The following is a 16,869-nucleotide window of genomic DNA, read 5'->3' as shown; positions in this document are numbered from 1 at the left end:
CACTGGCGATGGAAATCAGAAAATTTCCAAAGTGCTACTTATATAGCAAAGGCTTTGGTCCCGGTTGGTGGCTCCAACCGGAACCAATACCCACCCTTTGGTCCCGGTTGGTGCCACCAACCGGGACTAAAGGCCTCTTTTCACCAGCGCAAAGGGCGGGAAACAGAGGGCTTTGGTCCCGGTTGGTGGCACCAACCGGGACTAAAGGGGGGGCATTGGTCCCGGTTGGTGCCACCAACCGGAACCAAAGGCCTTGCGCTGCCCGCGGCCAAAAGTTTAGTCCCACCTCGCTAGTTGAGAGGGGCTCGGAGTGGTTTATAAGCTCCACTGCGGCTGCCCTCTCGAGCTCCTCTCAAATGCAGGCTTACGGGCCTAATGTCACACTGTGCTGTCTGTTGGCCTATTGGGCCTTCTGCGGGCCTGAATCCTGGCCCAGGTTGGGTTTCTAGTCGTATTCATGCCGTGGTGGCCCAATAGGTGGCAGTTTTTTAAATTTTTTGCATTATTTATTTCCTTTTGTTTTTTGCTTTATTTTTTAATTCTTTTTTGCTTTTAGGTCAGCAAAATTATAAACTGTCTGTTAGTGCCATTAGTTTTAGAAAACATATAAACTTTCTATTAGTGCCATTAGTTCTTTATGAAAATTCTTTTTGCTGTATTTAGTTTTTTTATTTTCTTTTTTGCTATATTTATTTTGTTTTATTTCTACTTACAACAAAAAACTTATTCATTTTATTTTATTTTGTTTCTAATTACTTATTTATTTTACTTTATGATAATTCTTTCTGCTATTAAAGTTTCTATCAAAAAAAGTTTTTATGAAAATTCTTTTTGCTTTTAATGATTAAAAATAAAAAAGTGGCGCAATGCGCGTTGATTTGCTTCAAGCCTTTCGGAATAGTGTAGACTGCACTGCACATAGCTCGATGCAGTCTACCTTATTCCTCAAGGCTTGAAGCTAAGCAACGTGAGCATTGCGCCTCTTCTTCATCGTCTCTGCACTCAGGGCTTATAAACCGCTCCTAGTGCCTCTCAGCTAGCGAGGTGGGACTAAAAAACTGCTTAGCTAGTAAGAAACTCTAGTACCGGTTCGTGCCACGAACAGGTACTAAAGGTGCTCGTGGGGCCACAGCCTCATTAGTACCGGTTCGTGGCACCAACAGGGACCAAAGGGTGGAATTGGTCCCGGTTCGTGCCACCAATGGCATGTTACAAAACGGACAATCTCTTTCAAAGTATCAGGATTTCATCCGGAAACTCGTCTGTTACAAAGGGATTTCATTTTTTAAAACTTATTTGAACTCCTGACTTTTTGTGTGTTCAAAATGCACCATTCAAAGCCACATCATCATTTTTCAATCCTTTCTGACTTCATTTGTTATTTCTCATGCATTTACTAATTATTTTGAGCTATAAGACCCTAAAATTGAAAAGCATTTCAAATGAACTCTGAAAAGGTTGAAAGTTGGCATGATATCATCATTTCATCCACATAGCATGTGCAAGAAAGTTGAGAGGGTTACGGCAAAAACTGGATGCACTTCGTCTACAAAACGGACAATCTCTTTCAAAGTATCAGGATTTCATCCGGAAACTCGTCTGTTACAAAGGGATTTCATTTTTTAAAACTTATTTGAACTCCTGACTTTTTGTGTGTTCAAAATGCACCATTCAAAGCCACATCATCATTTTTCAATCCTTTCTGACTTCATTTGTTATTTTTCATGCATTTACTAATTATTTTGAGCTATAAGATCCTAAAATTGAAAAGCATTTCAAATGAACTCTGCAAAGGTTGAAAGTTGGCACGATATCATCATTTCATCCACATAGCATGTGCAAGAAAGTTGAGAGGGTTACGGCAAAAACTGGATGCACTTCGTGTACAAAACGGACAATCTCTTTCAAAGTATCAGGATTTCATCCGGAAACTCGTCTGTTACAAAGGGATTTCATTTTTTAAAACTTATTTGAACTCCTGACTTTTTGTGTGTTCAAAATGCACCATTCAAAGCCACATCATCATTTTTCAATCCTTTCTGACTTCATTTGTTATTTTCATGCATTTACTAATTATTTTGAGCTATAAGACCCTAAAATTGAAAAGCATTTCAAATGAACTCTGAAAAGGTTGAAAGTTGGCATGATATCATCATTTCATCCACATAGCATGTGCAAGTAAGTTGAGAGGGTTACGGCAAAAACTGGATGCACTTCGTGTACAAAACGGACAATCTCTTTCAAAGTATCAGGATTTCATCCGGAAACTCGTCTGTTACAAAGGGATTTCATTTTTTAAAACTTATTTGAACTCCTGACTTTTTGTGTGTTCAAAATGCACCATTCAAAGCCACATCATCATTTTTCAATCCTTTCTGACTTCATTTGTTATTTTTCATGCATTTACTAATTATTTTGAGCTATAAGACCCTAAAATTGAAAAGCATTTCAAATGAACTCTGAAAAGGTTGAAAGTTTGGCATGATATCATCATTTCTCCACATAGCATGTGCAAGAAAGTTGAGAGGGTTACGGCATAAACTGGATGCACTTCGTGTACAAAACGGACAATCTCTTTCAAAGTATCAGGATTTCATCCGGAAACTCGTCTGTTACAAAGGGATTTCATTTTTTAAAACTTATTTGAACTCCTGACTTTTTGTGTGTTCAAAATGCACCATTCAAAGCCACATCATCATTTGTCAATCCTTTCTGACTTCATTTGTTATTTTTCATGCATTTACTAATTATTTTGAGCAATAAGACCCTAAAATTGAAAAGCATTTCAAATGAACTCTGAAAAGGTTGAAAGTTGGCATGATATCATCATTTCATCCACATAGCATGTGCAAGAAAGTTGAGAGGGTTACGGCATAAACTGGATGCACTTCGTGTACAAAACGGACAATCTCTTCCAAACGCATTTTATTTTTATTTATTTTACTGCTGCTATTTTTATTTATTTTACTGCTGCTATTTTTACTTAATTTATTAAGGTTTATTTATTGTAGTTACTATAGTTTATTTTATTTTATTTTATTAAGGTTTATTTAGTTTTATTTATTTTATTAAGGTTTATTTATTTTATAAATATAAAAAAATGAAAATAGATGCGCTTATAGAGAAAATTCAACCTAAATTCATAATAAATTTCTATGAAATTTACTGTGAATTTAGGTCAAATTCCCTGTATAAGGGCATCTATTTTCACTTTAAAAGGCAGAGAGGGACGGGCTTATAAACTGGTGTGAGCCCCCTTCGGTTGGCGAGGTGGGACTAAACACTGGCCGCAACTAGGACCAGCCCTTTAGTCCCGGTTTGTGGTATGAACCGGGACCAAAGGGTGGTGGGCCAGGAGCGTGGTACCACCAACCGGGACCAAAGGGTCCATACGAACCGGGACCAATGCCCACGAGGCCCCGGCCGGCCCCCTGGGCTCACGAACCGGGACCAATGCTCACATTAGTCCCGGTTCGTGACTGAACCGGGGCTAATGTGAAAACTGCCCTGTGACCTAAGCCTTGTTTTCTACTAGTGCTGGGAGGTTCATGGGTGCTTCGACGCTCTCTTTCAGTTACATTGATGATCCGGCGACTTTGGAGGCCCTCGCCATCAGAGAGGCTTTGGCACTGGCTGAAGATCTTTACCTGCGGAAGATTGAGATTGCATCAGATTGCAAAGTGGTAGTGCAAGAATTGAAGATGGACAACTCGGCAAGCTATGGTGCAGTTGTACATGAAATAATAGACCACTCCTCGCTTTTTGATTTCTGTTTTTTTAGTCATGAAAGTAGGAGCTCAAATTATGAAGCTCACAACTTAGCGAAGCATGCTTTATCTCTTGGTGCTGGTCGTCATGTGTGGTTAGGCCACCCGGGAAATCTACCATCCGTCCCGGTAAACATTGTGACGAATTAATAAAAAGCTTCGCGAGGTTGTCTCAAAAAAAAGAATCTAACGGATATATGTCCCCTAATAAAAATCTAATGGATATATGTTTCTCAAAAAATCTAATGGATATATTTGTTTCTCAGAAATATCTAATGGATATATTTTTGCCTCAAAAAATAAAATATAATGGATATATTTGCCTAAAAAATCTAATGGATGTATTGTTCCAAAAAAAATCCTATGGAACACTTTGTTTCATACGGATGCACATAAACCGCTCGGCAGCCACTTCCTCTGTCCGCCACGCGTCGCGTGGGACCACTCACGTCTCCTCCATCCTTAGCTTATCTTCGTTCACACACGTCTTCTTCCCGAAGTCCTTTTCCTCATCTCCTTTTCTAAGACCACAACCATGCCGCGCGATGCTACCGCCTAGCGCTGCCGCATCCCCCTCCCACCATCACGCTACAAGGTGATACGTCTCCGTCGTATCTACTTTTCCAAACACTTTTGCCCTTGTTTTGGACTCTAACTTGCATGATTTGAATGGAACTAACCCGGACTGACGCTGTTTTCAGCAGAATTGCCATGGTGTTATGTTTCTGCAGAAACAAAAGTTCTTGGAATGACCTGAAACTTCACGGAGATTATTTTTGGAAATAATAAAAAATATTGGCGAAAGAATCAAGGCCGGGGGCCCACACCCTTTCCACGAGGGTGGGAGGCGCGCCTGCCCCCCTGGGCGCGCCCCCTGCCTCGTGGGCCCCCTGGAGCTCCACCGACCTCAACTCCAACTCCATATATTCGTGTTCGGGGAGAAAAAATCTGAGAGAAAGATTCATCGCGTTTTACGATACGGAGCCGCCGCCAAGCCCTAAACTCTCTCGGGAGGGCTGATCTGGAGTCTGTTCGGGGCTCCGGAGAGGGGAATCCGTCGCCATCGTCATCATCAACCATCCTCCATCACCAATTTCATGATGCTCATCGCCGTGCGTGAGTAATTCCATCGTAGGCTTGCTGGACGGTGATGGGTTGGATGAGATTTATCATGTAATCGAGTTAGTTTTGTTAGGGTTTGATCCCTAGTATCCACTATGTTCTGAGATTGATGTTGCTATGACTTTGCTATGCTTAATGCTTGTCACTAGGGCCCGAGTGCCATGATTTCAGATCTGAACCTATTATGTTTTCATGAATATATGTGAGTTCTTGATCCTATCTTGCAAGTCTATAGTCACCTACTATGTGTTATGATCCGGCAACTCCGAAGTGACAATAATCGGGACCACTCCCGGTGATGACCGTAGTTTGAGAGTTCATGTATTCACTATGTGTTAATGCTTTGGTCCGGTACTCTATTAAAAGGAGGCCTTAATATCCCTTAGTTCCCGTTAGGACCCGCTGCCACGGGAGGGTAGGACAAAAGATGTCATGCAAGTTCTTTTCCATAAGCACGTATGACTATATTCGGAATACATGCCTACATTACATTGATGAATTGGAGCTAGTTCTGTGTCACCCTATGTTATAACTGTTGCATGAATAATCGCATCCGGCATAATTCTCCATCACCGATCCAATGCCTACGAGCTTTTCACATATTGTTCTCCGCTTATTTACTTTTCCGTTGCTACTGTTACAATCACTACAAAACCCAAAAATATTACTTTTGCTACCGTTACCGTTACTATCATACTACTTTGCTACTAAATACTTTGCTGCAGATATTAAGTTATCCAGGTGTGGTTGAATTGACAACTCAACGGCTAATACTTGAGAATATTCTTTGGCTCCCCTTGTGTCGAATCAATAAATTTGGGTTGAATACTCTACCCTCGAAAACTGTTGCGATCCCCTATACTTGTGGGTTATCACAAGGCCGCATTCCACCGTCGCCGCCGCACAACCCTTTCATTGCAGCAGCTACCGTTGTTGCAAGCCGGAGGTGAGCAGCATAATGGCGACCACCACAGCAGCACGAGGCCGGTATTGTGGCAAGGGAGGCCGTCACGGCAGTAAGCCGACACGAGATGCTGCAAGTGGCCACAGGGATGTTACGAGCTTCGAGAAGCACACTGACGAGGCGACGATGCTGCAACGGCGTCCGAAGAAGAACGGCGGCGAGATGTTGTGAGGTCAGCGGCAAGTACGGCGCGGAAGCGATGATGCTGCGATGGGGGGAGTTGCAGCTTTGGTTGGTGGCGAGCCGAATGTAGCAACATCGGCTGCTGCGGTGAGGGGTTGCAGCACTGGTGGCCGCCGGCGAGCCCACTACGGCGACGAGGGTGGTTGCAGAAGCGGTGACCGGCGGTGAATCCAGCTACAGAAACACCGGCTGCTACGACGGGAGGTTGCAGCAGTGGTGACAGGCGGCACATTTGGCTGTAGCAACGCCGGTTGCTGCAACGATAGGGTTGCAGCGGTGGTGAGCGGCGAGCTGGCCGCAACAATGATAGTGCGGCGATGCCGCGATGACGACCTCTGCAATGTTGTGTGTCTACGGCGGTGCTACGATGGACCGTGGCAACGTTGCTGCCAGGTCACTAGATTTTTTACTACAAGAGAGTGGCGTTGTTGTGACGTTGCCGGAGTTGCTACCAGAGCGACGCTCATACCAGTCATCTCCACGATGGAGTTGTGGCAGCTGTGACGACGGGCAGACCATGGTCGCGAGAGAGGCGATGCAGCAAGTGATGTGCCGAGGACAAGATCGGACGGCCTTGCGCTCAAGATCTGATGGCTATCAAGGCGGATGTTGTTTCGTCCGCGTACATCTGGATGGCGCTTAGCAGCCGCCATATATACCACCCCTCAATAAAATCTATTTAATGTATATAAATTTGTCTCTTCTTTTCAACTACTTGTTTCCCTCAAAACTACCCTAGTCCTGGAATTGCTGACGAAAAACATCAGGACCAGAGTGCCACACACCTGATCGTCTGGCACTTATCATTTGGGAATAATTTTTCTTTACTAGCCCTATGTACTACAGACCAAAAGGCACATTTTCTCATCTACTCATTGATCTCACCTCCTAGAGAGGAACAAAGTGATCCGGTGAGCAACCAAGATTTCATGTTTGACCTGCGACATCGGATGCCTGAGGCCTCTTCCAGTGCATCGATGCTAAGATGAGGTGCTAAGCACATTAAAGAGTTAAGCAACTAAAGTCCTCAATGCAAAAATGCTTAACTTGTTGTAGCTAAGCATCTCATTTAAAGATTTAGCAACTAAAGTTGTCCATGCATTGGTGGGCTTCTTTCATTTAAGTGTTTTGCCTAGGTTCCCGTGCTTGGCATTGTTTCTTCCTAGGGTCACCACACACATCTCTCTCCTCTTAATTACCTTGCCAGATCATTTTTTCGCTTACATGGCAGCGTTAACACCTGCACAAGGTGGAGCATTGGGAGGGGCCTGAGAGTGGGGGTGGGGCTTGCCAGCGTGGAGGTCAGTTGCTGGCAGACGGACGAATAGGGATTGGTGATCAAAGACTCCTTCGCTCCTGCCTGTTGAGTCCTGGCCTCATCTTATCGACGCCGCACGTACGCAGAGAGCATCAGGTAACAATGGCGTCGTGTGCAGTGCCAAAGTGAGCTAGCGAGCAAACTGCACTCGCTGGCTCTCTCCCCTCTAGAAATTGTGGACATTTAGAGTTCTTTCTAAGTTGGGGGAAAGTCTAATTAGGTCATGGATTTTGTGTTGGATAGAAAATGTCCTTTACAAAAGGACGCAGTGATGCTTATGAGGAAAACAATTGATGCATGTTTCAAAACAAAGAGAGGTGATTCAGTTGAATGTAAAGCTAATGAACCGACACAAACCGAAGCAATACATGTTAAGCCTCCTCTGTTGTTGCTAGATTTGAGCAAAAGGGACTACATTCCTTCGATGCCGTAACAACAATTTCATCATAAAAATGAAGTCCTGTTTCTAGGGGGGGGGATCTTGCAGCGGGATCAAGCACTACGTCCACAAATTTGGCAATACCCACCTAATCAAAGAGATGATGTGCAGCGAGACATTCTATCTACAATTTGGTTGATCGATTGCTGCGATTGCTTCTAACTCCTCCAGTTTCTACAACAAGTGTCCAACGAGCATTCTCTACATTGAATGTCATTAAGACAAGGTGACGTAATACTATGGAAGATGATTATCTAGCCAATAACTTGGTAGTAAACAGAGAGAGTGAAATCACAAGGAAGTACAAACATGAAGATGTTCTCATGCACTTTAGGAATGCAAAGAAATGAAGAGTTGATCTTTAGAACTCGATAATCCATTGTTAAATAGTATTTTGGTATAGTTTCTTTTTTTATGGAGTAGGTTATATAGATATAATTAAAATTAGAAATGCATTTTGTAAGGTAATGTGGACAAGATCACTATAATTATCTAAGTTTCTCGATATTTGCAATATCTAACTGGTTGTATTCGTATTCGATTTTTTTTGTTTTGCAGCTTCACCCCATCTCAGATTTCTTTCAAGCTCCTCCACTGCTAGTCCCTACAGAGGCATCCAATAGAACTACCCTAGGAGACTAGGGTTTCCCTACTCTGGTGATTGTGACCTTTGTTGATTCTTCTCCTTAGCCATCACCGAATCCTGGTCCACTTCCTCCTTGATCTTGAGCACACTTGGGCTGATAAAGGGGTCGATGTGTCCTTCACCCAGTATCAGTGTTGTTGCATATTGACGAGAGGGTTTGGATCGTAGATTGAATATGGCGGCGGCTTCGTCGTCGATGGGGGCTGGTAACTCAGTAGCAGGAAGAAAGAAGATGAAGGTGGAGATTGACCTTGAGGCGGCAACAAAAATTATGAAGCTGGAAAATACACAATTCGAGACGTTACATTGTAGAGGAGGAAAGCTCAAAGTTTTCTAAGGCGGCAAGGTGGCTAGCGGTGGCAAGAGTGAATACGAGGAAGCGGTTCAATGCTGGCACCTTCAAAGACACGATGAAGTTTTCATGGTAGCTACCCTATGACCTGAACAATCGCGAGGTAGATGATAACCTCTTTGTGATCCAACTATTTTTCCTCGTAGACTGGAACCATGTCATGCATCAAGTAACTTGGACTTTCCGAGAGCTTGTAATGGTGATAGAGGTTATGCTAAGGGCAAACTAGGTGTAGTGAAGCTTGATCACACCCATGCATGGGCGCAGATTCATAACCTTCCAGGTCTTCACCCGTTCCAAGCTATAACTGACAAGGATCTACGAGTAGAACTATGTGTGCATTAGAGTGCAGATTGAGGTCATCGAACCGCTGGCCCTCTTTGCACCTCTTAATTTGAGCAAGTAAGAGAAGATTATTCTCCCCATAAAGTATGAAAATTTTGGATTCTTCTGTGAAGTATGTGGGCATATAAACCATGAGTGTGGTGATGGTGTTCATGTATCATATGAAGTGGACTATGGTTAATGGATGATCGCAACAAGGACGGGGATGCCAATCAACCAAGGATTTGGTCAAGGAGCTCATTCAGCTTAGGAAGGAAGAGGAACGGTATGTGACATGCGAGGAAGAGGGTGTGGTGTGCTTGCTCTCTCGTAAGAGTGGTTGGGTACCATCAAGTGTAAGGGTGAAGTAACCTAGCAATAATTATTTCCCTCGATTGAGAACCAAGGGTTATCGACCCCACAAGTGTTCTTCCAACAAACAAGGTCTTCGGTACCTGCACATAAAACAAAAAAAATTCTTGCCCCCAACGTTTCAAGAAGTTTGTTAAGCTTCTTGTCCTGCTAGTTACAAGGGTAAATTGCACGGTATGGTATAGATAGATAAAATAAATAAAATGGTACAACAAGGTAAAGTATTTTTAGTGATGTTTTCAATAAAGGAAAATAGACCACTAGTGGCATCTCTCCAAGAAGATAAGTGTGGTGTGGCGAACAAATTACAATTAGGCATTGATTAAATTGCAATATTTATATTTATTAATATTATCATTCATAGTATAATCTTGCATAGGCATTATGTCAGTGGTATGTAGACCATTATCCAACTTCATCTACAACTATTGCTCCACCCAAGACAGATATCCATCATGCATCTCAAAGTATTAAATTCATGACAAACAAAGCATTGTAATAAGCATGATGACATAATGTAAACAGTAAAACCACCATACAGGAGTGATAAAGAAAACATCCTTTTATCATTAATAGCAACAATACAATATGTAAAGTCATTGGGGTAGATCACCACAAGATTAAACTTACTGTCATGCACAACTCTCTCTGAAGAACTACCTATCAATTATTGCCATAACTGACAAATAAATCGAAAAGCATAGATGGCTACTTAATTATTCAGCAAAGAAACTTCATAAGATTCAATGTAATTCAATGACCAAACTGATCATAAAGTGAAAATTCATCATATCTCAACAAACACAACCACCGATTAGATCATATTGATCCCGATCATGTGAGGCAGCTAATTAATTGAATCAGAATGGAGAGAGGATGCCATCTAGCTACTGCTATGGACCCTAAGCTCCTAAGGAAACTACTCAAGCATAGTCATGGTGGCAGCAAGGTCGATGAAGATGGCTCTGGTGATGGATTCCCTGTTCCGCGGGGTACCAGAACATGCCTCCAGATTGAATCTCCCCGGAACATGAACTTGCCGTGGCGGGAAAAATCACGAGAAAATGGTACCGACGGTTTCTCGAATTATGGGATTTATAGGCGGAAGAAATGACGTAAGGTGGTACACAGGGGCCCACACGGCAAAGCCACACGGGTGGTCCCCTGGCCGCTCCGGCAGGTCGCGTGGAGGCCAGGGTCCCCCTGGCCCATCCGGATAATTCTTGGTATCCTCTGGACTTGAAAAAAAAAATTCCCGGTGTTTTTGGAGGTCCGTAGATATGGATTTTTCTGGAAAGTCAAAAACATGCAAAAAAGGCAACTAGCTCTGGACACTGAATTAACAGGTTAGCCCGGAAAAAATGATAAAATTGCTATGAAAAGTATCCAAAAGTGGTATTATAATAACATGAAACAATCAAAAATTATAAATACATTTCAGATGTATCATGGTGCAGGTCGAGGTTGGAACACATATGTCCCAAGGAAGCGCGTGTCGGGTGGTGCAAGTCTCGAAGATGAGGATGAGGATCTTGATGACTCTCGGCTGCGAGGCCCTTGAAGACACTAGCAAAAGAAGAGGAGGGCAGGAACAATGGTGGGTGGTGGGACTGCAGCAAGGAAGAAGTTAGACCTCTCTGATGTGCATTTTGAAAGAAGAGACTGCTACTACTTTGCGCGCGCGAGGGTGGGGGGGATAGGGTTGAGGGGATTCAATTAATATAATATCAACTCATTGAAGGAAATTGAGGGCATGTTTAGTTTAATGAATATATTTCATTGAAAACCCTATCTGTTACGCATAGCCCTATCGGGTATTTTAGTGGGGGTGACGGAACCAAATGCATCAAAGAGCATGGTTGCCAGTTCATTGCCACTATGGGGAGGGAATGGTATTCCACTCGCCCCCGCGAGTGTATGTGTCACCGAAGGAACGTAAGAGAGCAAAGGAAGGGATTCCCGAGCAAGTCAGTTACATCAGAAGTTGAATTGGCCGGTGGCTTCCGTTGAGGAGGAACACCAGGAGCAATGAATCCCCTATGTTGGAACTGTCGCAGGTTGGGCGATCCCGCAGGGTTCATGAGTTGCGCGACCTTGCATGAGATTGTGCATCGACGGTACTTTGTGTTGTGGAGACTCAGATGGTAAGGTATCATCTGGCCTTTTCCCAAAGGTGTGACCCTGAGTTATCGAATCCACGAGAGGATGTGCACTACAACAAAGACTCTAACAAGTCTTTGTTAACAAATTCAGTTGTCCAACCGTCCCTTATTATCTCGGTTAATAAGAATAAATATTCAGGCAAACGGTCCCTTATTATCTCGGTTAATAAGAATAATATTCGGGCAAAAACGTTTGGGTGTTTAATGACTACACCGATCCTCAAGGATTGACTTTCCGCAACCATACTAAATCTTTCGGTCACTTGTGTTCATAATAGCATTCGCTCCTTACCTTCTTCTTGATCGATCTCCGGGATTCTGGGTACCCGCGGGGCCTTAGAACGATAAAGAGACAAGAGACAACTCTGTTGCAATCGAGCACATACATGACTATAAATATTCAAAGTCATTCCATCGATCCTTTGTACAAATACATCGGGTTGCAAGACTATGCCTCAACCCATTGCCTTATCGAATTACCCACCATCTTGTTACTACCACAACTTAACTTTTTTGGGGTTTTCCTAGAACATTCACCATTCGCAAATAGACTTTTTAATAAGACTAGGAGACTGCCCTTGCGTTGCCGCTGGCCAAAAATGAATATGTAAACAATGCTCATTTTAAACCTGTTGGAGCGGTAGCACCACATTGGGTGCGCCTGATACTTTCGCCCAAAACACTGCGTAACACTACAAAGAGTGCATGCCTCGTGCTGAATTTAGTCGGTGGAGAAAAACTGAACGCTTACTGAACCAAATGGAACCCAATATCTAAGATGTCATTCTTGTTCCAAGCAAGCAACCAGTGCTGCTTGTGTAACTGGTCTATACAAAGAATAACCGTATCACTTCATGCTACCAGAATATGCAAAGTTGCAAACCATATTCATACTACCAGAATCTTCTTCAAGTATAAGAGAAATCATTTGCAAGACTGTGCATGTATAAGAACGAACTGAAGCACCCATTTCCGGGCAGCATATATGGACGCCGAACCGGTGACGGCAACTATTCTTACGCGACTCAGAAGTATATATGTTCTAAAGTGTATCAGCCTGATCAATCTAGGTCCACTGGAGCCCCCCGAGGGCTGAGGAACATGGAGGTTGTCGCCATGCTTGCTTCGAGTAACCATTACAAGGAATATACAGGAACCCGGCTGTGCTTTAGTGGGAGATATCTGAACAGGAGATGAGTGGCAATTGTCTTGAGGATGGTAAGTAAGTAAGGTGACTTGCATCATGCTCCGGTATGTCTCAAGCCTACTGTCATCACTGCACAAAAGGAGCAGATCACCTGGATTAGTTGCTTATCCCTCAACAGATTGGGGCAGACATACACATAATTAACCTATGATTTCTCTCAACAAACTGCGCAAGTGGAAGCACAAACTTACCCCGATTCTTATTTGCTTGTTGGAACCCGAGCCTCCGGCGTCACTTGTGCCACCCGTACCTCCCGGTCCAGCATTGGACTTATCAGCTGTTTTGTACATGCAGAGCAACAGAGATTTACACTAGCATGATTATCCAAGCTACGAATGAAACAACACACATAAAAGAAGAAAGTGTCATGCACATACCCCCTTTCATCCCGTACTGATTCTCGCACCCTATGCACGTGCAATTTGGGTTACACCCTTTCAGTTTCTTCAAATCAAGAACCAACTAGCCTCAGTCAGGATAAGAGAAAGAATAAGCATGTCTAGTCTTTTGCAAAGGAGATAAAGCTGACACGAATACACAAGAAGGAAGAACCGTGCACCTTGTTGCAACCGCAGGCTCTGGTTTTGCAATTTTTGGTTTTGCACGCGCACTCCACGTAATCCTCGTCGGCCTGGAATAAGTGCAACATATTTGTTTCAGGTTCTTGGCAAACACCAGAGCAGCACGGTGTTCATGAATGCAGTGCCCTCTAACGAATATCTTACCAGCCAATCTGGGTTGTTCTCGCAGTCATAGCACTTGCAGCGTCCCATCATGCAACTCAAACCCTCCCTGAAACATGTGCATTGGCTGCACGCAATATATCAAGCAACAGTTAGATGGCAGCTTTGGACAACTAATATACCAATTAACTACTAGTTGACTGGATAGATCTGGTTCAGATAATTCAGCCACTGTGTTTGAACATACCAGTTTAGGCATTTGGTAAAGCTGCAGTTGCACTTCACCCGCCCACCAACTGCCTCTGGCTTTGGCACGGCCGCAGTAGAAGAGCTCGGGGCAAGTGGATGTGGTTGAGCGATACCTTGGGCAGTAGAAGAGCTCGGGGCAAGCGGTTGCGTTTGAGCAGTATCTTGGGCAGCAGAAGAGCCAGAGGCAAGCGTTGGGGTGGTACCTTGGGCAGCAGCCGGGTTGATTGTTCCAAGAGATAAGCCGTTCTGGCAGTCAGCACTGCAGTTGCATCCCGAATAGCATAACTCAATCCCTATTAAACAGTCACAAGTGCTGCACATAACAAAGCAATTAGCCTTAACCAGCTGACTGGATAGATCAGGTTCAGGTCATTCTAAGTGTGTGCGGTTGTACACATACCCTTGGAAACACTTCTTTGGGGGGCAGCTGCAAGTTGTCCGCGACATTGTGGACACCAATGACGAGGTATCTCTGCAACGCGATGCATAATCTTATAAGTATGTAGTATCGAACAGATGGTACTTGATTGGGAGATGAATCGATTCAGTCGATCAGCTGTAGTTTTTTTTTTTTGCCCGTAAAACAAAACTAGTACAAATCAAAAGTGAAGAAAAAGAACTGTTTCTGTTCAGCTACACAATTTGTGAAGGAGGCACCAACTTGCCAACAATTCGCCATTGCAAAGGAGAACAACTTGCTTAAACAATTAACTAGAACTAATTCTGGACGACACATACCATCGACATTCAGGTTCAGCTTTCATCATCACAAAGCAGCAAAGCATCGAAAGCACATCAAGAATCTTTCTTGGGAACAAACAAAATAGTAAGTACTAGTATACTCCATGCAGTAAGTTAATTCCAACAGAACATCCCACATCACAGCCCATCTTACAGCAGTCTGCATACAGGTTGGGCTAGGCAACGCACTGAAAACAAGTCAGCTGAAATTGCATGCCACTCAGTAAGAAGATCACAAGAGCTCAAACAATCAGCTGCAATATCTGCTCAGAATACAGTAGCGAACAAAACAGTCGTCACACCATTAGCAAGCACTCACGAACCACGCCAGCAACTAAGAACTGAAGTAAACTATATATTATAGCAGATGAACCAACTAGTACTTGACTAATTAACTTTGTGGAAGCAACTGAATATTGACACTCAGCAAAGGGAGAGATAAATATAACGGGTTCAGCAACCAATTTTGCTCAGAAACTAAGAAAATCAGAGGGATTTTTTTTTCTGAGAATACGCTAACAAACAAAACAGTTGGTAGGATTTTTTTGCTGAGAATACGGTAACAAACAAAAGAGTTGGTGGCACCATTAACAATCATTCATGAATTACACAAATAACTAAGAACCCAAGTAAACTCTATATTATAGCAGATGGATCTCAACATCAGCAGATGCAATAAATACATATGGTTTAGAGCAGGAAGCCAGGAACCAATTTTTTTTTAATAAAATGAAATAGTTCATTAATTATGCATCCAAATGCACCATGCCCATAGAATTTACAGACTATACTCAACAATGAACTAGAACTAATTCGGGAGAACACAAGCTCGCGATCTTGTCTAGGTAGAAAATACATGCATCCACCTACACGGTTGGCGTATGAAATAGGCCAGCATTTTACACCGTAGGTTGTATGCGGCATTCGACGCAATGCAAGACAAATGTCAATCAAAAGAAGATGAATGCTTGCCTGGAGAATCGGAGCTAATTAACTTTGTGAAAGCATCCGTATCCTAGAAAACACCCAGTATTTAACACTCAGCCAAGGTTGACAGATATATAAAGGGTTCAGCAACCAATTTTGCTCAGGAACTAACAAAATCAGAAGGATTTTTTGCTCAGAATACCTAACAAACAATACAGTAGGTGGCACCCTTAGCAAGCATTCATGAATCATACCAGTAACTTAGAACGCAAGTAAACTAGCAAATGATTCTCAACATCAGCAGAAGATTGAAATACAAACGCATCCGAATGCAAGGCAGACAGAAATTGGGCTCAGCAACGCAATAAGAACAAGTCGAGTAAAATTGCATGTCACTCGGTTAATAGATCACCAGCAATAACTGCTTCCAACTGCTCGGAACACTAGCAAGCATCATTGGCATGATTCACGAATCACAGCAATAACTTCAGAGCTCAAGTAATATGATACTACCTAATGACTAAGAACGGAATATCCGGGATCCCGGGACGCAAATCCCGGCAAAAATCCCGATCCCGAATCCCGGCCAAAATTTGCAGAAACGATCTGTCGGCCAAGAGCAGTTCGCAGAAACATTCCCGGCCAGGAGCAGTTCACCGCACAACCTTCCCGGCCAAAATCCCGACCCCAGATGCGAACGTCCGCCGCGGAGCGTGCGGCGCCCGACCGGAAACGCGTGGCCCCGTCCCGCCGATTAACTGATGACTAGCAGCAGGCAGGGGACTGCGCTGCTGCGGGGGTCGGAGAGGGGGAGGGAGGTGGGGGCGCGCGCTTCTCACCTGCACCTGCGGACGTGCGGAAGCGGGAGGAGCGGCGGATTCCGCGTCGTCGGAGAGGAAGAGCGAGGCGGCGGCGCCTGCGGCTGCGACGAACAACGGAACGGGGGAAATGCTCGTCAGCCCAACGGAACGGAACGGTTGGGGAAGCACCAAACCCTAGGCGGGGGAGGCGGAGGGGGAGGGGAGGGGCGAGAGGATGCCAGCGGCTCACCTGCGGGCGGAGACGCGACCGACGGCGACGCCGACGCCGACGCCGGCAGCGGGAAGGTTGGCCGACTTTCCCTCCCGCGAAGCGAAGCGAAGCGAAGCAACACCGCCTCCTCCGCGACTCCGCCTCGGCTATAAGCCGAACGAAACGAAAGGAGGAGCCTTGTGGGTTGGGCTGGGCTTGGATTCCCACAGCAAGCTACTGGGCCAGCCTTGGTGGAACGAGGCCCAGGCCAAGACTGGCTCTTCCTTATCTCTCAAAAAATTGCCCTAAAAAACTCTCTCAAAAAAATAAATCCAAATCCAAAGTTTTTGTCAATTTTTTAAATTTGAATTATTAAATTAGAGTGAATTAAAAATTATTTAG

At 43.9% G+C, this 16,869-nt stretch overlaps 1 protein-coding gene across 1 annotated transcript; it reads right to left on the bottom strand.

Moving 5' to 3' along the window:
* Nucleotides 1-12,409: 12,409 nt before the first annotated feature.
* Nucleotides 12,410-16,618, bottom strand: LOC123183322 (protein tesmin/TSO1-like CXC 2). The gene is made up of 9 exons (XM_044596106.1): nucleotides 16,507-16,618; nucleotides 16,296-16,378; nucleotides 14,189-14,260; nucleotides 13,787-14,101; nucleotides 13,582-13,666; nucleotides 13,416-13,487; nucleotides 13,234-13,318; nucleotides 13,048-13,133; nucleotides 12,410-12,925 (listed from the first exon to the last, which is right to left on the bottom strand). Exons 3-9 carry the CDS (start codon nucleotides 14,233-14,235, stop codon nucleotides 12,923-12,925), a joined length of 693 nt encoding a protein of 230 aa, XP_044452041.1. The 5' UTR covers nucleotides 14,236-14,260; nucleotides 16,296-16,378; nucleotides 16,507-16,618; the 3' UTR covers nucleotides 12,410-12,922.
* Between the last annotated feature and the right edge of the window lie 251 nt (nucleotides 16,619-16,869).

This window comes from Triticum aestivum, chromosome 1D (genome assembly GCF_018294505.1).
Source record: "Triticum aestivum cultivar Chinese Spring chromosome 1D, IWGSC CS RefSeq v2.1, whole genome shotgun sequence".
NCBI lineage: Eukaryota > Viridiplantae > Streptophyta > Magnoliopsida > Poales > Poaceae > Triticum > Triticum aestivum.
The sequence above is the reverse complement of the archived record's forward strand: the minus strand, read 5'-3'. Positions and strand labels throughout refer to the sequence as shown.